This window comes from Chiroxiphia lanceolata, chromosome 3, assembly GCF_009829145.1.
Source record: "Chiroxiphia lanceolata isolate bChiLan1 chromosome 3, bChiLan1.pri, whole genome shotgun sequence".
In the NCBI taxonomy this organism is placed as follows: Eukaryota; Metazoa; Chordata; class Aves; order Passeriformes; family Pipridae; genus Chiroxiphia; species Chiroxiphia lanceolata.
The window spans coordinates 35,476,562-35,501,384 of record NC_045639.1 but is presented as its reverse complement, the minus strand read 5'-3'; the positions used below and the strand labels follow the sequence as shown (position 1 = coordinate 35,501,384).

The following is a 24,823-nucleotide window of genomic DNA, read 5'->3' as shown; positions in this document are numbered from 1 at the left end:
GAATATGGCATCTTCTTGTCTGCAGTGCTATCTCCTATCCCAGTAATTTTTGCAATTTCTACACTGCTCTTCCAAAAGGCACACAACATGTTATTCCACAGGGCAGCATTTCCAGTTGCTGTGTCCAGCAGGGCAACTCAGCAAAGCAATAGCCACAGCTTATTTCTTCACTAATTAATCAGCTGTGCACAACATGAAAGGAAGTGACTGCTATAAAATTACCTACACATCTTCATGTAGAAGTGTTCAGGCCTTAGCAAGTTGGCTCAGAAATGTTTTACAGTATTGAAAGGGTTTAAAAGGAGGAGGAAGAAGCTAGTTCAAGGATATGGGTGATATTTTGTAACAAGAGAAAGGTCACAACGATTTTGTTCAGGTAGGCAAATGCAAAAAGATTAAGTCAGGTTTTATTGCCTTGCATGGTATCAATTTGATGGCAGTGAATAGAAATGCAGCTTAACACAAACAACTGATAACTAAAATTACTGCAAAAAGTGATCACTGAATTTGACAGACACTTGGCTGATATTGCTTAGTATTGATATTCACGTAACTGTATTAAAAATCTGAAGCATGCAGATGAGACTTCTAGAAATGCATGTCAAACTACACAGAGCTACTGAGCACTTAACTAAGACGGTTAAGCTACAAATCGCATCTTTTAAATAGCTAACTGTAGATTGAAAAGTCCAAGTTTAATTTACCTTGTCCTATGCAATAAAAATAGGTGTATTTCTCAAAGCTATGGGACAAACTGATGTTAACTGAGAACTAAACTTCCTTCTTCAAGACTGTTCCCAACTTACTGTTTCCAGTATGGTTTTGGTTTGGTTTGGTTGATAGCAGCTTTTTAAAATACAAACCTTAGCCACAAGAGGAGTCTCCAGTAAATTCAGCTTTGATGCTCCTGGAGAATTCTTTTGTGAAATAGAGCAATGTGTCTTTGATTTCAGTGGGCTGGATACCACAAAAGAAGTAGAAGATCTGCACGGTGTCTGCCAGCTTTCATCCTGTGCCGCAGAACAGGAAGGAACAGGACGAACCACCAAATCCAGCAGTCTGTTAGGACACACAACTTAAACTATGAATGTAAATATATAAATGAAAAAAATGCTATGTTCATCTGAGATGATACAGAACAAAAACATTCAATGATCAACAAATGCAGGTGAAGCCTCACTGCTGGGGTGATGGATCAGGGTCACAAACAAGTGACAGACACTTTTGGGATGTCAAAGTCTATACACCAACAGCTTGATGGTAGTCAAGGTTTTAGTCTCAGCTATCTTAAACTCTGTAAGCACATTTACCATAGTGTAAATACATGTATTTGCATAAGTAAGATTGTCATACCAAAACAGTTTCTCTAAATATTAGTTCTGATTGATTCATAAATGTTATATATTGTATGTGCAAAAGAAGTGAAACAAAGCTTTATTCACATGTACCTTCACACCAAAACCCTAACATAATTCAAATTTCTCTTTCATTCTCTCTTCCCCCAAAAATGTAGCTCAAGACTAAACTTTGTGAAAAGGCTGCTTACCTGTAATATTGTGAGATACTTGTTTTCTGCTCATTTCCCAACCACACTTCTCTAAATTTGGACAATACTTTACCAATGAAAGCTGCTCGTGTGTGCACATTTCCTGCATTAGCCTGTCGTGTTACTGCTGATAATGCCTTTGGCCTTGGGACTGTAAAGCAAGAGGGAAAAAATACCAGCCTTGTGTACTCAAGGTGATGGCTGGTTGTCCATAATTCCCCCCTCTAAAAGTTACCTTCTCTTAAGACCGATGAAGGCACACGGTAAGGTTTGGTTCTCTCTACAGCCAGCTTCCTTTGAACTGTAGGAAGGATTTTACTATATTGGTCTAGTAGAGAATTTCTGGCAACTGCTCTCTCTCTCAAGCGAGGATCACGATCATTCTGATAAATGAGTAAAGCAAGAAGTTATTTACAAGAAGTTTATTGCATGGAACTATCTCTGCTCTTCCTAATTAGGGCCTAAATTTGCTCTACAGATACAGTAAAATATGTCCACTGCAGAGAACTGCAGCAAGTTCTATCCAGCCGCACACCAGTTTCAACCAATAGTTGAAAAGTGCAAGGAAGATTGAAATAACGGCAGAACCTGCAACTCCCAGTTAAAACTACTCTGGCACTCTATAGAGCTTTATTCTTATATACTTCGTATCACCTGCAATTTTCAAGTGGCTTACAGAACAGCAGGTTTCCCCTGGTTTTTCTGAAATACTAATGTCCAAGACAACTGAAGACACAGGTCAACTGCAAATTATGTTGGACAAAATTATGGGAAAATTAAAACAAGTTAGAAAAAGCTGCTTACAAAAACCTTCTGGTTGGAACACAGTTTTCACATGCAGGACCTAAATATTCCAAGACCACCTTATAAGTTTGATTTTTCAGGAAAACTATGGTTCCAGAAAACAGCAAATGTATTAAAGATCCCCAACGGAAGTTCACATAACACAAAATTTCATCTTAATATTTTCAGAAACATGAGTAAGAATTTACATCATAAAAATAACATGAAAGCTGTGGAATCACAGAGCTTGCACTTTAGTTAGAGAAAATAAAAAAAAACAAAACCAAACCACTAACCAAAACCCACTGTGTATATTTTACCTGTGGAGTATCTAGACTACTCTCAGCTTGAAAAATAAAATTGTGTACGAGACAGGATATACAACATACATTTCATTCCACAGAAATGAGTGACACAAACGTCTTCCATAATCTAAGCCATACATAGCAAAAGGATCTGAGAAACTGAAGGAACAGATGGACTGGTAAGAAAAGATACATATTTATTCCTCAGATGCAAACAAACCATTTTAAGTGGAGTCAACCATGGTCTGTAACGTTTGATTTATAATTTCACACAGCAGCTTTGCCATAGTAAAATTATTCCTAGTCTTTCAAAAAACGATACAATAAACAAAGCAGACCTTTTACTGAGGACTATCAAAACTGGAGAACCACAACTACAGAGACTTGCACACTCAACAGGACTTCTACCCTTACCATAAGGTTAACCTTCATTGACTGATTCAGCTGTAGTGCAGGGATATAGTTGGCACGCTGCAGATGGTGGACTAGAAGGAATTCATGATTCTGAACACCAGCATTGGTCTGTAAAAACTTCTCCAGACACTCCTGTGAGAAATAACACATTACAAAAACCTATTAGGATTCTGCCTCTTCTCTTGACAAACAGACCATTCAGACTTTTTTTGTCTTCTCCAAACTCACTTTTTCAGTGTCTGTGAACGGCAGCTTCAGTAAATCTTCCATTAGCCCCATCTCCTGACAGATTTCATACATGTGCTTTAACAGCTCTTCTACATTTAATTTAGTGGTATGTTGCTGCAACAGACCCCAAGCCTCCACCATGCACCTGTAGTTAATTTGGGGGAGATGGAAAGGAATGGGAACAGTATAACCAAAAAGATGCCCCAAAGTCATTGTATTCATTCAAAGATTAAAGGAAATGTAGAGGATCACAATTTGTATTATCTGTTCTCACCCTTTCCCAGGATCTGAATGCCAAAACGGTGGGATAGATTTCCTTACCTATTGGACAACAACACCGTGAGGAAAAGCCGCACTTCGCTGCTGCTTGACATGGATGGCTTCATCATCTGCATGTACCTGAGGGCTCGCCTGTGCTCTCCCTGGCACATGAGGGACTGAATAATTCTCCTGTGTTGCCACGGCACAGTTTTGATTGTAGCTGGGTGGAAGAGCAGGGCCAGTGAATTCTGCACAAGTCAGAGATCACGTTTATCAGGCTATATACATGCACACGTGCCACACATACAGTCCACACTTCCTTAAGCAAGGCTGCAGGTGGGTTCAACACACTTAGACGTCTAATGAAATATTTGATCCAGGACGTGTCAATAAAAATTCCAGTATTTGCAGAGAAAAAATTCAGTTAGCCATACAGAACAAAGCAAATGTTTTAAAAGGAGGAATTCAGACTTTTCTAAGTTAACAAATCTTTGTGCACAAACATTCCTTTTTACAAATATATTACTAAATAAGAAGTTACTCTACAAACAAATTGATTCTATTGATGTGGTGACAGGCAAAGAACAACCTCCAGCATCAGGAAGAACAGGAATTAGTTTGAAAAGTCACTTCTGCAGTCTTCCACCTCAAATCTTGCTGATACCCTCATAGGTTTCACATTTAAAGTACCCAAAACATCTTAGAGAAAATGCTTAACTGCTCTGCTGAAAACCTCCAACAATAGATAGCTTTGAAAATTCGAATATCAAGCATTATTAAAGTTGACTATTCCTTTGTTTTAAGTAATTTCCTGTCAAAGCAGTTAAAGTAAAATTTCAAATCATAACGTACTGCTCCACATGTCAGAGCAGTGTAACAAAAATGCTTCTAATGTTTCTGTATCTCCTAATATCTACGCACCAATTTTTCAAAAATAATTTTATTAATTACAGCTCTGCACTGCAATGTGTATCTAAGTAAACTGTTACATACTTACTTCATAATCACTGTGATCTAGAAGCCAAAACCCTTGAATAAGCTTAACGAGACCCCAAGGGATAGCAAAGGCAGTTAGAAAAGAGTCAATTACACTTTCTGTTTTATTCGGAGAGGTATGCATGATATCCAACAGCAAGTAAATTGTCTGAGAGTGAGTACTTAACTAAGGGAAATAAATTGGTAAGACCAAAAATTTATCACACTACATTTATCAAAACAATGAGAATATAAAAATGGTAGGAAGCAGAACATACTAACATATTAGTCTTGCTATTTTAAGCTATTATAACCTGAAGGTAGTCAGGTCCTAATCACAAATTGCATTCTGAGTAAACAGCCAGAAAGAAACACTTCTGGATTTCTGTAAGGCAATCAAAAAAGCCAAATTTGGGCATTTAAATCCTGCTGTTATAAACTCAGGTTCCTGCTTTAGTCAGTGGAGCTAGCAGCTGAACGTCCAGTAATTAATTATTAATTATTTTGTATACTCTGGAAACGAGGAAAAATAACTATGTAAATTATAGTGCCCTTAAAATAAAACTTAGCACTGAATAATTGAAACTAGATTTAAAATGGCATGTGGATCCTACATTTGAAGTGTAATTTTCCCCTTCTGACATCAGTTGTTAGGGACATATTCTAATTAAAGACAGTGTGGGAGTACAACAGTATTTAAACTCCTTGCTCTCTAGGCTCCCCTTTTGGTTTACCTGACAAACAACAAAAGCAGGTCTGCATGTTCCAGCAGCTTAAAAATTAGGTTTCTGCCCAATGACAGTTCTCTTCTCCCTCTTTATTATTCTGTGTGCCTGCAACTTTCAACACAACAAAAGCAAGCACAGTTAGCTGAGCTGGAAAATGGATGATTTTGGCAAAATCACGTACTGGAAAACCACTGTTAGAAATCCTTTGGCTCTGAAGCAGCACATTTTAGTGCACCGTTCTAACATACAATCATTTGCTACAGATATGGGTACTTAAAATTTAAAAACTGGTAAATTTTGAGAAAAACTAAGGGAGGTTTTTAACTTGAGCTTTTTTTAGGGAACCTGTTTTCTCATATCAGAAAAGATTTTGCAATAAAACATTTTAAAAAAACCACCAAGAAATCAGAAAAGATCCAAACAAGAAAGAAATAAAGCAATGCTTCTGTCTAGGACTCAATTCTATACTAAATATGTTCACTCACATTGTGTTTGAAGCATAAATTTAAAAACGTTGTTAAACATATAAATGACAAACACATAAGAACAGTTCTGTGCTTATTCTGAAAGTGCAATGACAAAAACTAGAAAGGATACAATTGCATGTTTGTCGCTTTCTTCAATACTTTCCAGCAAATAGAGATCCAGCAGTGCCTGAAATGAAAGATTAAAAGGGTTTCTATTGCTCCTGTCTTTCAAAATCATTGGCTTTGGGGAACTGCTGCTGGTGGTGGTGCTTTCAGTGAACAGAACACTCACATGTAAACTAGCAGGTGGGTATTTCCCAGTTCCTCCTTCATCTCTCTGCCACAACTTCTCAACTTGGTCTCCTAACTGGGAAACCATTCCATCAATCATCAAGCAGTCAGAATCCCATTTTCCTCTGCAACAAAAAGGAGCAAGGATTTGGACAGAATAAACCACTAAGTCCAGCCTCTCAGTGTAACAGACTTCCACCAGTCAAAACAAAAAACCTCCTTCCTATGAGTCAAAGAAAGGAACACACCCACACAGGCATGACTATGGCTTGAAATGCACATGGCAGATATTTCTGTGTTGAAGGAAAGATGGTCTTTAGGTTACAAGAATTAGTAAAGGAGTCTAAAGTAGAAATCCAAGAGAAAAGTTGCAATGACCGTTTATAGGTTTTCTTTGCTGTTGTATTATGTGTAAAACCAAGGAAGCATAGGCAAAGGGTTTTAAGTGGAAACAAAACCCACTGTCCTACAGTCTAAGAGAGGAAGCTTTTCTAGAGCTTTCCTGCAAGTCTTACCTTGATAAACGCTCAAGTTTCTGTCGGTGACCAGTATAGTAGCTCTGAATCAAATGATAATTGTAGAAAGGTCTAGACAAACACACGTGGTCATCTACAGGCAATAAAGTGAAAGCAAGTTAAAGTAAGACCATTTCTTTAAGTGGTAAGTTTTTCTCAACTAAAACTTCTCATTAAAAGACAGAAGATCAGACAAGCATTAATAAGCCTTCAACTCTCAAAGAAGCCAATCCTGTTTTTGCCTTTGCAAGGAGAGAACTAAGACAGAAGATTTGACTACTACCTCTTTGTCTGAAGATCCATTTCAAGTGTACAGCTAATGTGGTATTCAGAGTATGTAGTGTAAGCTCAAGTTCACTATTAAACAAGCAATAGTTCACTATTAAACAAGCAATAGTTTTTTGAATCAAAGGGAATGGTTTTTTGAATGTGACGTTAACATTCATAAGACAATTAAGGCTGATAATAGAATTTATAGTCTATTTAAATTAAGAGCATTTCAAAGTGTATTTTCATCTCGAGCAACAAATAAAAGGTTCAGAAAATACAGGTAATGCTTCTGCTGTAAAAACAAGTGTTCCAGTATTACAGTTTAGGCTTACCTAGATCCTCAGGAGAGAGACTGGATCGACAGAACCAGATGACCACTTGTGCATACAAAGAAATGAGGCTAGTTACCAGCTGCTTATTTGTCAAGTCTGTAAAACCAGAAAAAAAGGAATGAGATGATAAAACTTGAACTATTAGATACAGTAACAAAGAAGACATCTGTTTTTCACGCAGCAGAGATTTTTACTATAGCAAAGGGATGATTGTCTTTTCCCCTCAAGATGCCAACAACAATTTCTAATAACAGAAGCTAAAGAAATTCACACTACTTACAAGTTACTCACTTCAGCTTCCTTTATATTTTCTAGCCATTTGCACACAGCTATAAATTGCTAGCTAAGACTTAAGAATATTTTTCAGCATTACCACACCCAGTTGCTTACAAAGCTTATTGCTGCAGCAATGTAGCCTCCTCTACCCACTCACATCAACTCCACAACCAGTCACTCCCCTGGTGGGGAAGCACCTTAAATCATAGTCCCAACTTCTCAGATTCAAGCCCCTCCTCCCACCTCAATCTGACTCCCTCCCAACCATCCAAAACAACAAAAGCTCATGTCTCCACAGTTACAACCCAAGCATCCTTCCAGATCTTCATCAAACAGACCGAAGATTTAGCAGCGCTATCACCAACCTTTCTCAGTAAGCTCTCGTGCTTCTGTTAGAAAACAGTTTAAGACTGTACTAAGGCTGCTCAAGAGCAACTGGCAGTGCTGAAGGGACTGTAATGTCTGTGGGTCAATGAAGTTGCAGGAGCCGTCAAACAGCGGAACACCTTGTCAAGAATAAATATTAAATCATTAGTCTACAGAGCAATTGCAGAGTTCCAAAGGACACCTAAAGAACCATGCACAGTATCATATACTGGCAGATCACTGAATAAGATCCTTTAGGAAGAATTATTTTAGATTTCAAAAATGACAACAGGAGTACTCACATATTTGGTCCAGTTCATCTTTTGTACAGATTACTTTGTTCCACGTCCACTCAAGAACAAACCGTAAATTAACAGCAGAACTTGGCTGCTCTTTAAAAAGAGAAAGCAAAAAAGAAATAAATACACAATGTCAAACTAAAACATACAGAATACAAAAATAATGTAAGGAGCATTACCTTCACAAGTCCAGTGTTTAATGCATCCAGTCAGAAGTTCTAAAGAACCTGTCTGGACAGCAGCTGACAATACTGCTTCCAACTGCTCCTCCTAAACAGAACAGACCAAATTAAATGAGAACCTCACATACTTCTGATACCTTTTCAACCATCCACAGAAGTGTTTATTTCAACTGGATACTCATTCAGACATCACAAAGTCAACTAGTGCACATGCAACTAATTCCACATTCTTCTTAATTCTAGCCCTGGCTGGACTGCCTGCTGCTCTGAAGAACACAGCAAAATTTTCCTCTGACATTTCAACTTACTGCAGGCTAATTCTAATCTGCATTTGCATGCCTCTGTGTTTTAGTCTCCATTTATTGAGTTCCAATGAACTATTTTCAGGAACATCTTGTGCTAATATCCCTCCTGCACTTTGCGCACACGTTTGCCATCAGGAACACGTGAAGGGGACAGAACTAATACAACTGTGTCTGCATGGAAACAGTGAAGCTCAGGTCAACCAGATTCCAGGATTATCACAACATGAAGCAGCTTTGACACCCAAAACATAAAATCATAATTTGTTAAAGTGCCAGAAGAGAAGTGAAACATTTCAATTCTAAGGGGCTGTTCAAATACTGCAGTATAACATCATGGCAATCCTTGAACAGGACAATGCACAGGTGTGCACACATCTGAGGAATCAGGTAACAGCTTATTTCAGATGGTGTTCGGACACTTCTTTCAGGTGAAATGATCCTGCATAATATTTCACATTTTTCTTTTTATTTTCCTCTATGTTTGTTGTTTTGGTTTTCTTAAATTCAAGAACATGTTTGCTTTCTAGACAGATTATTACATTCAAGGAGATTTCTACACATTAGAAAACATTTTTTTCTGAAAATGGGTTTGAAACTAAATACTACTTACAGTGGCAAAGAAACCTCCAAACCAAGCTTCTTGACCCTTATTCTGAAATTTATCTTTCTAGCATTTAAAAGCAATCCCCACTTGAACGCATAACAAGTCTCCAACAATATAGTCACAATTCAGCAAAGGTCATCACAAAGTTTTTTGCTTTCCCAAGTTATTTCCATCCAGAATTAATACCAGAACATCTAATGGGAACATAAGAGCCCTCATCGGGCTCGCAAAATAAGTGTTCTATGGGCTGGGTCAGCTTCTAAAGAGGGTTGTTCCCAGTCAAACTCAGTGGTTTGGATCTAACAATACTTTTACTTTTGCTAACTAAAGTCAACAATGCCCTTCAATGCAACTTGCAAAACACATAAAAATCAGATTATCATGTCTTGTAGCCTCGTCCATCCCGTCAAAAAAGATGGATGTATTTTCCCCTGGATTCCCCAACGTACACTCACCTGACTCAAACCGGATGGCTGGACATCAACCAGTCTTGGAGTTAGCAAGCCACCTATGAGACATCTGCTGTAGCTGTCATGAATGGCTTCACTTGTTAACGGGCCAGATTTCTTCAAAGACTTCAAGGTCTGAAACATCAGTCAAAAACCACTGATTAAGACAGTATTAATAGTCAATCATTAAGGTTTTGTCTTAAAAACAGCAGCCAAACTAACAGTTCCGGTTTATAAAAAATATCCTGTAGAGGAAGATATGAAAATATCAGCCATTGCAAAGCTGAAGGAAGGATTTTCTAGCTTCTCTGTCACTACACAGGCCCTGCTTTTTCCCTGACCACTGACACAAATTATATTCTGCAGAAAATAAACCTAACACACAACTTTAAATCACACTTTGGAAGATCCCTTCTATGCTTGTTTGTGCAGAAGCTGATTCATGTTGAAATATTTAGCGAGTTGGAACTTAATTTGAAAGGATTTGTCACAAGTTGTGCAGTGGTTCAGAAGTTATAATTTGGTCAATGTGGGGAGAAAAAAAATATTAATTTCTTCTTCAACTGTTAAATAATTTTTCCTTTTTTCCATTCTGTCTTCCTTTCTCAAGTTAATCAGGGATCAAAACCTAACTCCAGACTGTGCAGATAGTTTGACTGATGGGCAATGAAGTAACTGCTTTCCCCAATTTCCACAACACTTTTGTTCTTGCTCCAACAGCAATGTTAAATTCCTTTCTAGGCATTCAATCCCTACTTGTGCTTCCCTGAATCAGTACTATTTGCATAAAACTGACAGGACATAACTGCAGTTGTGCAGTTGTGGACAGACAGGATGAACATGAAATGATCTCCAACCCTCAAGGCAGTACAAACTTACAAAAGGTTCATTTCATTCTCAATATAGATACAGTAAAAAAGTCACCTCCTTCTGGAAGCTGGTGCAAGTCATGTGAACGACTCCTGAGTTCAGCAAGCACGTAACATCTGCAGAAACAATGAGTGTTCAACAGCCTTCAATACTCCCACTCTATGACCTGTTTCTGTTCTTTAAATAGTGAGATCTGGAAGGACATACCCTGAGTGCCTCTTTTCTTCATCAGATCACTTAAAAACTTCCTTAAAAAAATTATTTCTGTCTGTAGAAACTTTATCTGTAGAGCTACCGAGGTGCTGTGCTTTGTACCTCAATCCAAAGTCATTTTATCTTATGACCATCAGCCCTTCACAGGTTACATTACAAAAGCACCAAAACCCAAAACTCAGCAGACTGTCAGATATGTTTCACAATACTGAAGACCTTGTTAGCACAAGGTAACCAGGTTTGTGAGGGTTTGGGGTTTTTGTTTGTTTTGCTTTTGGCATGACAAATGAGAACAAGAAAGATAACCACTAAGTGGCATTTGACCTCAACTGAAGCTTGTCACTATTCAAAGCAGTGAAATACCTACCAAAGTTATAGGTGCTCGGATTAAAAAACTGCTCAGGTGGTGGGTAAGAAGGAGGAACTCCCCGACTTAAACTCCGCTCATGTACCAGAATATCCAAAATGAGGTTTGGAGAAGTCATGCTTATTACAGCATCCAGTGACCACAACGCAAAATAGGGGCAAGCATGAAGGAATCCTTCTGGCCTTAAAGAAAACAAGTGCATCAGCTAAACATCAACTTTCAAAGGACTTACTTTTGGGGATACTGAAAGCAGTCTAATGAAAACCTACCTCAGTGAGTCTGGCATTTGAGCATGATACCAGCGATTGATGTCAAATACACCCAAATAAGTAGACGGTTTTCCCTGACCATATGTATTCACTTGCCAACTGAAGATTGATACACTGGTGTCAGGAGAGATTACTGTCAAAAACAAGACACTGTTTCTTATTGTAGAAAATACAAAATACTTGTTGTTTTTAAAACACCACTTTCTATTTTAGCTTAATTCTGTTATTTCACTCAGGAAACACAATACTTCACTAAGAATGAGAAAAATAATTTACAGAATATCAAACATCTCAGTGATAGGTTTCAGTCATACTGTCTCTTTTGCTTGTTCAAATTGTATTTGTTCTAAACCAAATCAAATACATAACTTAATTAAGTTTTGCATGCTAGATTAATAGTTTAGGGGGAAAATAGGCTAGGAGCACACACATAGCTACTTTTAAAAAGCATACATTTATTTATCTTATACAGTTGTATCACTCAGCTAGCATGAATAATTTCCAGATTTGACTCAATTACAAGTTTAAAGGGTAACTCCTCTCCATCATAATCAGAATGAAATAACAGCATTATCACACTAAATAAATAAATAAATAAATATTATAATTAAAAACACAAAGAGGAAATTGGAATAAAGATTTTTACATTAAACATTCATAGTGTTCTATTTTGGTTCTCTCAATAGGTGGAATGCTCTGTCTTCCCTGGGGAGAATGCCCTCTCTAGACACAAAACAAACTATGTGAATATCATTTACCCTAATAGAGTAAGGAACAAAAGCAGACAGTATGTTTGGCAAAATGTTTCTCTGTTCTCTGTTGAATTCACAGTTACTATTTAGGGATCCTCACAGACTTTGCTATGTCTCATTAAGAACTTCAGTGCCATTTCCATTTTGTTAGCTGCTGAAACTGCCTTTGAATATAACAATTACTTTCACAATTCAGAAGACAGTTTCACTGCTAGCCTCAACACACATCCAACACAAGCTCATGTGTCCCCAGAACATAATTTGAGCAGGTTCTCAACAAAATAGAAACCACCAGAAAACTCACAGGTATTTTGCCATGCCTTTCGATTTGATAAAAACGAGACAGAAAAGGATTTTCTTCTTGTTGTTATGTTGGGGGCTTGGGTTTTTTTAGGGGTGTGGGGTGGATAATATTCAGCAAGCTGTCATCCAGGACTGCTTGATCCTTTTTACCAGGCAGATTTACAGACACTCATCCCCAAGCCTGTAGTGTTGCAAGGGGTTCTTGAACCTCATAAAATTGGTCTTGGCTCATCAATCCAGCCTGTCCAGCTCCCTCTGCAGAGCCTTCCTACCCTCCAGCAGATCAACACTCCCGTCCAAGGTGGTCCCAAACACCTTGAGGGTGCACTCAACCCCCTCGTCAAAATCATTGATAAAGATATTCCATAGGACTGACCTCAATACTGAGCCCTGGGAAACACCACTAGTGATCGGCTGCCAACTGGATGCAGCCATAGGCTTGAATGGGGAAAAAAACCCTCAGGTAACATTCCTGAGCAGTAGAGAGAATGATCTTACTGCTCAAAGATGACAGCTGGCTGAATAAACTGACTGACCAGCATTATACAGATGACCCCACTATACATTCCTCTAGCATGTCAGCAAGAGTAAAATAAAACCTATTTTTCCCTTAAAGAATGATATTCAGAGGACTAAAAAAGTCCCACATAACTTAAGTATCCAATTTCTTTTAAATAAGCGCAACAAGCTTGGCTAGACAGCGGGTACAGAACAGCATTCATTGCTTAGATTCCCAAACCATGCAGTTTAGAATAATGAATCATGGACATCAGAACAAACCTTCATTAACGCTGTCCTCTTTGTCAACATGGTTGCGAAATTTTTCTATGGTCTGAAAGCTGAGGAATTTAGTATTGCTGATCTGCCCTCTCAAGGGAAAGATTCCACCAGTGAGATCTAAACTGTACAGTTTAACACAGTATTTAAAATCCTGGGGGAAAAAAATTGAAGAAGAGAGAAAAGGTCATTTTGAGATAAAAACATACATTATACCTAAATACGAAACAATGTAAATATCTAATATAATATGTAAATTGTACTGTATATTTCCTATTAATAGAAACTACATCTGACATGCAAGAAAATTAAGTGTCAAATCATAATGGGCAAGTTTGGCTGTAAAGAAAAAAAAAGAAAATATTTTACACATTTTCAAAATTTAGCATTTCCCTAATATTAGTCAGATCTAAACATGTTCTGCAGAATTCTTTGCAACTTCGAGTGTCTTTACAAACCTGAATATATACCTACAAAGAGATATCTGAAATAATGTAACACATGGACGCAATGGTCTTTGATCTGTGTCTTGATTATAGAACCTGACATTACAGCAGCTAAAGTTCTGTCAAGAGATATTATCGATAGACACATCACTGGAGTGAACATGCATCTCTCTCTAGTAACTGAGAACCTTTTACAGATTTAACAATCTTCTTTCAAACTTCATAAACTCTTACCAGCTCCTCCTCTAATCTTGTAGGAGACTAATGTGTGAAATATCCCTCAGTTCCTTATGAAGAGGACATGGAGTGCACATGGACAATGTGTTTAGGATCACAAATTACTACAGAGTAAACAACCTCTTTGAGATACACAGAAATGGACACACAGAAAGGATTGTCTCGAACCTCTGATATCACCATTTCCTAAGAAAACATTAACTGAAATACTGTCTTTCCAAATACACCATTCATTCAAATTGTCTACCATACAACATGTGAATACTGTACTTCCGAGGGTTGAAAGTCCAACATTAACTACACCCACTGCAGCTTTCTCAGGTTACAAACACAATGACAATATTTAATCGCTTTGTGTGCTTTTTTTTGAAAAATGAGGAAGGAACTTTCCTATACATAAGGAGAAAGGGACAAAATTTAAATTCATTCAAAAAATTCAAAATGCGCAGTCCCTATAGAGTACAACAGTTGAAGAATCACCTCAGTTTTATTCCATACCTAATGAGAAAATGTAAGACAAAGTATCAAAGTAGGAGGAAAGACTTGCTCTGAATTAAGATTACTTTTCCACCAAAAAGATCTCGGAAAAGTTTCAAGCACACTTCTGAACAGAATTAAATATTGTACAGGTGCCTCTCATAGACGTTTGACAACTGAGACCTCACCTATCTTTTAAACACAGCATCTCTGAAACCAGTTCTAAAAGTTTACGGAGACTCTTTGACCACTGTTCATTGAATTTACATATTTTGCTGGCTTTAAGAGTAGACTTCAGGGGCAACCCAACCAAAAAGTAAAACAGTTATATTGACAGCTACTGAGTTTCAGGATCAACGCTTAACAGACACTTGTAGGTACGTGTTATTTGAAGTTCAGTTTGGTTACACAAAGCTATTTGAAGTCCTGTCTTCTCTTCCTACATGCCATTCATGTGACATTTACATTAAAAATAATTTCATCGTAAGAGTTGTTTCCTCTTCAGGAATTGAATGTAGTTTGCAGATGAATCTAGTTGGAACACACAGCTCTGTAGCATAAAATTGTATGACTTGTTTTTGAAAAGTACGGACAAAAGCCATGTCCAAGAAAACTCACTAAAAGACTTTTTCTTTTCTTCAGTTCCTCTCTGAACTGTAATATTAGCCTGTAAATATTAGCCTGACCATCTCAACTGATACTCAGAGAAAATCGACCTTTTCATGTCTCACACACAGGCATGTCTTACCTCATACATGACTTGTCCAGATGCCAGGCATTTTCTGTCACCAAATGCTAACTGCAACAGATGTAAACTCAGAGCATTCCCTTCACTGAAAAGGGTATAAATTAGGAAATTTGATTACAAAGCTGCTTTACAATCCTCATTATCATTTTAATAGGTTTAGGCTGAAACTTACTCAAGAACATGCTCTTGCTGAAAAGAAAAATACCACTTCCCAAAACATGATAGTTGGTCACATTTAGCCATTAAAACATAAAGAAGAAAATTTTGACACTAACAGCTTCCATACCATTGGAAAGCTCTAATATGTTGTATGGACCTAAAATTTTTGGAAATAGCTCTTAACAGTGAAGTGTTCTCCATCAGAACTGCTTTGAAACCAAACTTAAGACTGCCACTCTTTGAATAGCTGGGCCTGATTAAATAGCTTGTTGAGGCTGAGAGAGAGAGAGGTATCCTTCTCCCCTTCCCACCAAAGTTCTATTCCCTCTCTTGCATGCACTGCACCCTTCCACACTCTGACTTGATTCCTTAGCCCAGTGGGAAACCATTGATTGGTCTGCTCAACACTGTTTGTTTGCTGCCAGGGAAGCCAAACAGGTTCACAAAGACTCCAAAGACTGCTGAAGCCATCACAAGGCAACCAGCAATACTGTCACCTCCCTCCCTTGGGGACAGCTGTATGTGAACAAGTATTAAAAAAAAAATGCTAAAATGGTAATTTTTATTCACCTTTGTTGTGTAGACTGAACAGCCCACAAGTAGCAACAATTGCGAAGATCACTCTCAGGTTCTTGAAAAGTAAGAGCACAGACAGGAATCCTTCCTCCTGCAAGCCTAGTGTAGTGCCTACGGGTTTGAAAAAAGAAAAAATTGATTCATGTGCATACTTGCCTTGGAATGGGTTAATCCCCTATTTCCATCAAGACTGAAATGTAGAAAAGGATGTGTTATCAAGCACAGATTACCTATTGATTTTTCATGTCTCACTTGTTTAATCCTGGATACTTTGAAGAATATTATCACAAAAATCACATTATTCACATAATGAAGCCTTTCAGTGTATGCCGTAATTGCAATAACTCATTCTGAAAAATACATTCTAAAACCTGTTTCATCAAACTACACATGTTACCAGATTTCACTGAATACTACTGGATAGAACAAACTGACTTATAAAAATCATATCCCTACTGTCTGACATGACTGAAAGCAACATGCTTTCCACAATTCCTCAACTCACAAACACAATAAGGAAAGCAATCTTAGTCCACTGCAGAGAAGGTGCTACACTCCACCCATGTAAGACCTAATATTTATTTCAAAAGAGGATTTCTGAACATTGCAAGGTTATACTCAACATTTCAGTCACAGAAAAAGATCTCTTGAAGTTAACATACTTTCTGAAGCAAAAAATTGAGACCACTGCACCTCCAACCATGGCCAAGTGGAAAGCAATACTTACGCCCTCTTCAAAGTTCTCATATTTCCCAGTGACAGGTAGCCATCGGAAAAACCCACAACGAGCTGATTGCTTCTGCTTATGTAGCTCAGGGTTGACACTGCTATTCCTGAAGGACTTCGTAATTGAAAACAGAGATGCCTCCCTTCTCTGGTCACAGTTTCTCTTCTTTGTGGAACTTCAGCAGGAATTCTAGTGACAACTTCTAGATCTATATACATAAAAGCAGGCAAGAAATGAGCATGTTATGTCATTTCAGCTGCATTTTAGACTCATGTGACAACATGTATAAACTAATTCTACCATCCCAGGCAAAATACCCATTTCTGCAAAACCTTTTTTGCTGTTTCTGTATCTATTCAAAGAACAGAAGAAGCCTGCCATTGGACAGGTACTCTCACTCCTATTTCAAAGCTGGGTACAAGTGTAACTTTTGTAGACAAATTCTTCTTGGACTCTATAAATCAGGAGTATGGGCCTCAGATGAATCTACCTGAAGGGACATCAACACCTGAAGCCACTCTTGAAATATGCAATCTGAATACACAATGTACAGCGTTCAATCAGTGCAAGACTTGTCCATAAGTCAGATTTATTTCAAATCCTAAAGTCTGCCCCAAGTCCATTAGTGAAAACAGAACACTCCCAAGAAACACCTCTGATACAACTCCCTATCAGGCAGGTGCACTGACTCAAATGGTAAAATTCCTATATCCCACTGGCAAGTATCACAGTGACAAAGGGATCTGGGTAGGAAGAGGCATTTACAGCACCAGGAGAAGTTTTAAGCCACTGCCATTTTTGATCAGGTCAGGACCATAGGATGTCAAACTGCCATCTGCAATCTGTAGGTAGAAATGTCAGTAATGTCAGTAGTGAGCCTGCACTCTGGTATCTTCAGAGTGGGACGCAAGTTGGTTTTTTACAAGACACAAATTTTCTTACTACTAAATTCAAGTTTAAAAACTGCAGGCTTACCTGATGCTTCTACTTCATTCTGACTGCAAGATAAATCATCCAAACAAAGGTCAACCAGAAGTACACGACCAACATCTGTAGCCACTGCTGCCACTCCAAAAAGCCATCGCAGACTCTGGTGTAGGTGCCGAGTGCTCACACTGGCTCCTCCATCATTGCTTATGGGTTCTATTGCAGTTACCTACAGGAAAACTACAAGTTAATATTGAAGCTGTTTGACAAGGTAAACAGCAATTACTCAGAAGTGAAGACAGCACTTAGCACATTAGAAACAAGAAAGTAAATACAGAATCATAAGACTTAAAATCAAAGCATTTCTTCCAACGATATCAAGAAAAAGGAAATTTATAAAAAGAAAGCTCTGTACAAAAAAGCTTCCTTTCCCCAAAAAAGTACATACTCTGCCTGGAAGAACAACTGCTTTAACCACTCGGGAGATTCCAAGGTCGTACAGACACAGAACACTTCCCTCGGCTTCTTCCAACCCAACCAGGAGTCCAGTTCTCTTCTGCCATGAAAACTCCTTCACCACGCGAACAGTGGGAGGTTGCTCATTGACTCCGCTGAAACGATACGCAGAGAGCCGCTCCCCTGTCACAGAGCTCACGACCTCCAGCTGAGGACCACACGCCAGCCACGCCAGGCCACTTCTGCCTGTAAGAGAGAAGAAAGCTGACCAAACAAAGCCCAGGCAGAAGGAGGAAACAACGGAAAAGTCACTGTCACAGAGAGCAAGACCGACTTACCTACTTCTGGACAATTAGTTAAAATCACCCATTCCAATCCTCAGGTAGTACCTCTTACAATTAACAACCTCAGTATTTTGCATTTGTACTTGTCATTCCTGTGCTCAACAACATTGACTGTCTGGGATAAAGACGACAATAGAGTGACCTCCAGTCTTTCTGCCCTATTTGGCTTGGGTTCGCTACAAAACACCATCGAATGCATACAGGAACACAAGTTGTAAAGCATACTTCAAATATAACCCACCTAAATCAATTCATTTCCAATTTATTAATTTTACTTCACACATGACTACTCTGGGAAGGGATTTGGACATCAACAGGAAATTATCTTCAAGTGGACACTGCATGCACAAATCTAAACTTCTGCAAGTGCTGATCACAGAAAGAATTTAACACGTGTTGCTTCTCTGAAGAACTTCAAGCTCAAAGGAAGGATTAACTCCAGTACCACACTTACAGTCACATAGGTAAGATTCTACCTGGTCTTAACAGAAGCTCAGACACCCAGAGAGACATCCAGCTCGACTTTCAGGTTGCCTAGAAAGTCAACTACCTAATCTGCTTAGCTGCTTTCAGCAACTCTCACTGGGTCCTCATCTGCATCCTATTAAATACTTTGGAAATATGTGGGCAGCGCTTAACAGAGCTGTCCTCTCCCTCTCTCCTTTTACTCAGACTAGAGAAGAAAAAGCAGACTGTTCTGCCTCTGGAACATTGTAGAAGAACTATTTCTGCCTGGGATGTTATGACGGAGATAGAGCTTGAGCTGGTACAAAGAAATGCGGCCCAAAACGACACTACTGCTTTTTTCAAAACTGCCTTTTATTCCATTCAAAACTGCCTTCTATTCCATTCAAAACTGAGGAGGACTCATTGGCTCAGGATGGTCATGGCATATATCACTTTAATAGCACAAGACTGGTGCAGGCTTTTGCAATTTCAATGCTTAACTCTATTAGTGGTTTAATATTAGCATTTCCAGTTGTTAAAACATCCTGTTTGTTCTATGAGAACCCGATGCATTTTAACAGAACCAGCCTGATGCTATGACCCTGTGCTTCAGGCAGTAAGAACTTTAAACCAAGACCAAATCTAAAGGAAAATGCTCACCTCCAGAAAACTTCCCACACAGCCCAGAGTCTAGGGTGGTCTCAGCTTCCTTAAGTGCCTCAACAGTCCCCTCTGGAAACTGCAGCAGACTGCTCGTTACCTGAGCTGTTAGGTCTCGCATTCTTCACTGAAAATAAAGAAAAAAAGGCAAAAATAGTCTCATGTGAGCCATAAATACTTTTGAGAATGACCCAAGTTTCATCAGTATGCAGTGAAAAATCTCATATACATCACCTGTAGCTTTTTTGCTTAAAAAAATTAAACTCAGCACAGTTTTTTTTTTACAGCAGAGTAAAGGGAGAATCCTTTATTTTTCTGATGCCTATGAGATCACCAACAAAAAGTGACACAGAGGTATGGACAATATCAATAACAGGGAAGAAAACAACACAGAAAGTTCAAGTCTACTCACACAAGTTAGCAAGATGTAATTCCAGAAAAATTATGTATTAAAAAACTTCTCCGTAAGAGGTATAATTTTCCATTTGTCCTCTCCCTTGATTTAACACTTTAATATTTGTTGTCAATTGTCTTCTAGTAGATATCACACATCATTCATGTCTTATTTACATTTTGTACTGCTGGTATTTTCAAGCAAAACAGACTTTCATAGGTCATCAATTGCAGGTACTTTTCCATACACTCAGGAGGTAGCACTTCAAAACACTGGGGTTTTTCTGTACTGAGATCCTCATATTCCTTATTCCTTCCCTTCCTTCCTATTGCCTTTCCTTATCATATCTTTGCAGTATTCGACAAAAATTTCTAGGCTTTGAGGGGGCATGCACCACGACCAGAAGGTTATTCTATACCACCTCATTTCCTTGCTGGAGGTGGGGAGAAAGGGAATCTCTTCCAGGGAGAAGAGCTCTCTTCCAGTCAGGGTGGTGTGGCGGGAGTCAGTTGGCTCAGGCTCTACAATGAAAATTTTCCATGTAAATCACTCTTTTTTGTACACTTTTGTTATTAATATAGTTCCTGTTACTGCTTGTTTTCTTATCTCATTGCTGTTTCCAGCAAATTGTTCTTATCTCAGCCTGTGATTTTACCTTTTGTGCCTCCAGTTCTCCTCTCCAGGACACCGGGGAAGAGGGGGGAATAGTAGCGGTGTGTGGTTTCAGTGAGAGAGTTAAATTGGAGAATACCATTACCAAACCACAACACACTATCAGACAGTTTCACACCTCTGTAAGTGCCCCACAAGAGTTCATGTTTCAGAATGTCAAGACAGATTTTTTGATGGAAAAACTGAAGAATGGAACTGATTTACAGCATTAAATAGGTGGTTAAATATGAGATATTCCAGATACACTAAAGTAATTGTGTTTTACAAGTTGTCTGGCTTATTGTAAAAGCTTCTGGAAAAGATTCAATTCTCTTGTTCAAACAGCACTACTTTCTTCATACCATCTCAAGATACTACACATAGGTCACTGTGCCTGAGTTGTGCTCCTGTATCTGCTGCTGGCATGACAACAAGCACGTGAAGCACAGGAAGGGTAACTCAGGGGCCTGCACTAAGCACAGGTCAACATTTTAAGAAAAAGGATGGCAAAGCCACTATTGCAGGATGCTGCTGCAGCCAGGCCTGACCACTCTGCCAGCATTCACTGCTAGCACAGAGCAAGTTCCAAATGGGACAACTTAGTTGCAGTAGTTTGGCTGCGTTTCCTGTTTGATACTTGCCATCAGTTCCAAGTGACAACTTCTGCACTGCATCCAGGGGCTCCACAGAGTAAAGAGTCCCACAATTTCACCAGCATTCTGACTTTAACTGGAAGGATTTAATGGATATATTTTAGAAGTAACCCATAACACCAAATACTAAGGCAGGTACATCTGGTTGGTGAATAGCATCTCTGAAAGGTTTCTCTCTGTGTCCATTGCCTCTGAGTTTCTCACTGGGCACCACTGGAATGTTCCTGCTTCCATCTGCTTTACACTCCCCCTTCAGGCATTTAAATGCATTGATGAGATCCCCTCTGAGCCTTCTCTTCTCCAGGATGAACAGTTCCAGCCTCTCCTCAGAGAAGAGGTGCTGCAATCCCCTCTAACCACCTCTGTGGCCCTTTGCCACACTCCTTCCACTACCTTCATCTCTCTATTACACTGGGGAGCCCACACCTGGACACAGCATTCCAGCTGTGGCCTCACCAGTGCCGGACTAGAGGAATTTCACCTCCCTTCACCTCGTGGCAATACTCCTCCTCACACAGCCCAGCAGACCATCAGCCTTCTTTACTGCAGGGACAGCAAAGTGCTGGCTCACCACCAGTGGGTGTCCACCAGGACTCCCGGGGCCTTTTCTGCCAAGCTCTTTCCAGTTGGGCAGCCCCCAGCACATATTGGAGCCTGGGGTTGTTCCTCCCCTGGTGCAGGACTTTGCACTTCCCCTTGTTCAATTGCAGGAGGTTCCTGTCAGCCCGTTTCTCCAGCCTGACAGAGTCCCTCTGGGTGCCAGCACGACCCACTGGTCTATCACCACTCTTCCCAGTTTTGTATCATCACTCAGCTTGCTGAGAGCACAGTCTGCCCCTTGGTCCATATCATTAATGAAAACACTGAACAATGACCACCACCACCCCACCCCAAAATTGTCTATCAGAATTCTACAGTCAGGTGTTTTTCCCTCAAGTGCAGCAGAGAGATGCTTTTACAGAGTTTGCACAGGTGCTTCACAAGCTCTCCAAGAAGCAAAAAAGGAGAAAGTAATTTAGCACTCTATCCCAATAGCACCCAACGGCTAAGATCCTGTATCTGATGCAGACCAAAGATTTGATTTCCCTTTAAATGAGAAAATAAGCAAAAGCAACACAGATCAGAATTGATCACTAGAGCAAATTTACCAAGCTATCTCCTATGGTTCTTGCCTAACACAACTCTAGTTTCATTCAAGAGTTGCAGCCTGTCTAACATGGCTAAGTTACCAAAAGTTCCTGAAGTCAGTTCTGAAATGATGCTTGTCTTCACATTCCTTGGCTTACTTGGACAGAGACACGTAGGTTCCAAGTGTCTCAATACAGAGCACACCAGTACACTATCTCACTGCTTGCCCCTCCCAGCATGAATTCTAGAATCTTCAATGGCCTTCTGGAATGACTGGCAGTCGTCTTGTCCAGCCCCTGCTGCTCAAGCAGGGTCATCTAGAGCAGGCTACCCAGGACTGTGTCCAGATAGCTTTGGAACATGTAGTTCTCAAATACAACCAGCAATCTGACAAGCTCAACTGCAGAAAAGTTTGCATTCCATGCAACAGGCCCAGGTGCTTGGTGACTCTCTCTTACCAATTTGAGGATTCTGTTCTCTCACCCACACAAGTAAAACAATGTCACACCACCAAAGTCAACACTATTTCTCTAAAACTGTATCCAACACCTTATTAGCCAGAAGACACAGAATTAATAGAAACCTGATCATGCTAATTTCACTGACTTGAAAAAGCCAATCCAGGCATATCGATACAGGAAAGAGCTGAGGTAGCATGTGAATGAGGAGCTGTCCTCTGCAGCACAGGATACAGAGCTGTGCCCAAACGTGTGGGACAGCTGCCAGCCAAGGCTGACCCCGTCACCCAGACCGACGGGCCCTGCAAAGGCACCTGAACGGCCACGCTTGGCCCTACACCCCACATGGAGTGCAGCAGTCCCGACACAACCAAGTCCCTAAATCTCTCCTAATTTCCCCTGACATGATCAGGAAACAATTGTTAAACCTGAAAAACTGACCCCGACCTTTCTATCGGCAGAAGCTCCAGACTTGGAGTCACGCTTTATTAAGGAACACTTAAAACACAGGGAGCACTTTCGTTTAAGCCAGTAACTCTGCTTGCTTCGTGCAAAGACCCCGAGACCCCCACAAACCGCACTGGATTCCTGTGAAGCTGTGCCCTCCCCATTACAAACCCATCCCTTGTCCTGCAATCACCACTCTGCACACAGAGAGCACTTCCCGCCTCCTCCATTTGGATGGTTCACAAAGAGCAGCTGGGAGGGGAGCTGCGTAGGCCCCTTCAGCGAAGGTGTGCATTGAAAGCCTTATTAATCAAGTTATCAGACCCCTTAACTCCCAGAGCAGCAAATCGCACACTCCTTGGCTCTTACACACCACGGTCTCCTGCTGAAGTGCTTCCGCCTGGCTAAACAGCCGCCATGTTGTTGCCATGCACACTCACGGTGCCCGCTCAGCCTCGCTGCTTTCACAAACAGTGTATAATGTATTACCTGCATAAGGGTACGTGCAATATGAAAGCATAGGCTACATTATGGTGTTCAGATCACAGGAGGGCCCCAGTGCCAGCAGCCGGTGGGAATTGCTGAAAATTATGCAGAAGCAGCAGTTAACAGAACTTACATAACGATGAGTGGAAGGCTGGGAGCTTGGTAACAAGTCAAACCAGCCCAACACAGCTTATTCAGAAGCATGTTGCTCAGCTTACATAACCAGGGCTAACAATTCCATATGTAACACTTTCTGAGGAATATGTATATCCCTGGTTAATAGATACGTGTATCATCTTGAGCCAGGCATGCACATCAGGCAGAGTTATCCGCCCCGCATGTCCAACTGCATAATAAGGTAACGTCTACTTCTTAATACTACATGGGTTTTAAAGAGTTTTATTCCTGAATTTTGATGACAGGATCACAGGTCATCGTGTGAGCCAGCAACTAAAGTCAGGTCATGGGGGACAGAGGCCCGTCTGTGTCTGCAGTGTCAGCAAGTGGGGCAATGAGGGTCTCAGTGCCAGGAGCTGGGCTGGAGACCACTGGGATAAGGGCACATGTATCCAAGCTGCCAGCAAGGGAAGGGTGGTTGTATTTTCCCCTAGCCATATCACAGAATCACAGGGTCAACTAGGGTGGAAAAGACCTCTGAAGTCTTACATTGAGTCCATGTAAACTGCTTGCAGACTTCAGGGTGGGCTAGCCAGTGAGTAGGAGGAAAAACCAGGAAAAACCAGTCTCTGGGAAGATTGTTTCAGGCAGAGGGCAGGGATGCAGCCCAGGGTGGGGGCACAGACAATTGCTGGGCTTGAAGCTGTGCTGAGCTTCTGGGTCTCTGTAAACGCAGGTGTGTGTGGGAACCGATAGGCAAGGGAGGGGGATTTTGGTGAGTTGCCACAGTGGTGGATGGGAGGTGCCAAAGGCACAGCCCTGTCCCTAAGAACCTATGTAGCCAGACTTGTTGGTGTCATGCACGTGCATGGCGCATGCTCAGCCTCACTACTGGTCAAACTTGTCAAGAGAAGAAAGCAGCAGCCACATCCATGGGACTCGGACAGAAACACCTCCAAGGTGTGGAGTGCATCCGGGCAGGCTCCTGTGACCAGGAAGGAAGATGCCCTGGGTTAGCAGATTTGTAACATCCCATCACTACTTGGGCAGGCACTGACATCAGATGTTAACCTTCAGAATAGTAAATTCATTAACTTTAAAAAAAAAACACCAAAACCCAAGCTGTTCTGTACCAGCT

The 24,823-nt window shown here is 40.2% G+C and overlaps 1 protein-coding gene across 1 annotated transcript; it reads right to left on the bottom strand.

Annotated features, from left to right (window-relative positions):
* Positions 1-1,542: 1,542 nt before the first annotated feature.
* LOC116783628 (protein ELYS-like) lies at positions 1,543-23,705 on the bottom strand. The gene is made up of 25 exons (XM_032681289.1): positions 23,572-23,705; positions 19,352-19,478; positions 17,893-18,146; positions 17,493-17,673; positions 16,518-16,725; positions 15,785-15,901; positions 15,056-15,140; positions 13,151-13,301; positions 11,316-11,448; positions 11,047-11,228; positions 10,521-10,582; positions 9,603-9,731; positions 8,236-8,326; positions 8,060-8,149; positions 7,757-7,897; positions 7,116-7,211; positions 6,514-6,607; positions 6,000-6,123; positions 5,838-5,894; positions 4,535-4,681; positions 3,598-3,785; positions 3,277-3,421; positions 3,049-3,180; positions 1,782-1,929; positions 1,543-1,697 (listed from the first exon to the last, which is right to left on the bottom strand). The coding sequence occupies exons 2-25, from the start codon at positions 19,470-19,472 to the stop codon at positions 1,543-1,545; spliced, it is 3,231 nt and encodes a 1,076-aa protein (XP_032537180.1). The 5' UTR covers positions 19,473-19,478; positions 23,572-23,705.
* Between the last annotated feature and the right edge of the window lie 1,118 nt (positions 23,706-24,823).

What these genes read in the sequence shown, in the direction of transcription:
- LOC116783628 (XM_032681289.1), bottom strand. Translation starts at nt 19,472, where the DNA reads ATGCGAGACCTAACAGCTCAGGTAACGAGCAGTCTGCTGCAGTTTCCA. An exon ending in TCCGAGCACCTATAACTTTG is followed by an intron (nt 10,583 to 11,046) that starts GTAGGTATTTCA and finishes TTGTTTCTGCAG; the next exon opens with ATGTTACGTGCTTGCTGAAC. An exon ending in GCACCAGCTTCCAGAAGGAG is followed by an intron (nt 9,732 to 10,520) that starts GTGACTTTTTTA and finishes CTGATGTTTCAG; the next exon opens with ACCTTGAAGTCTTTGAAGAA.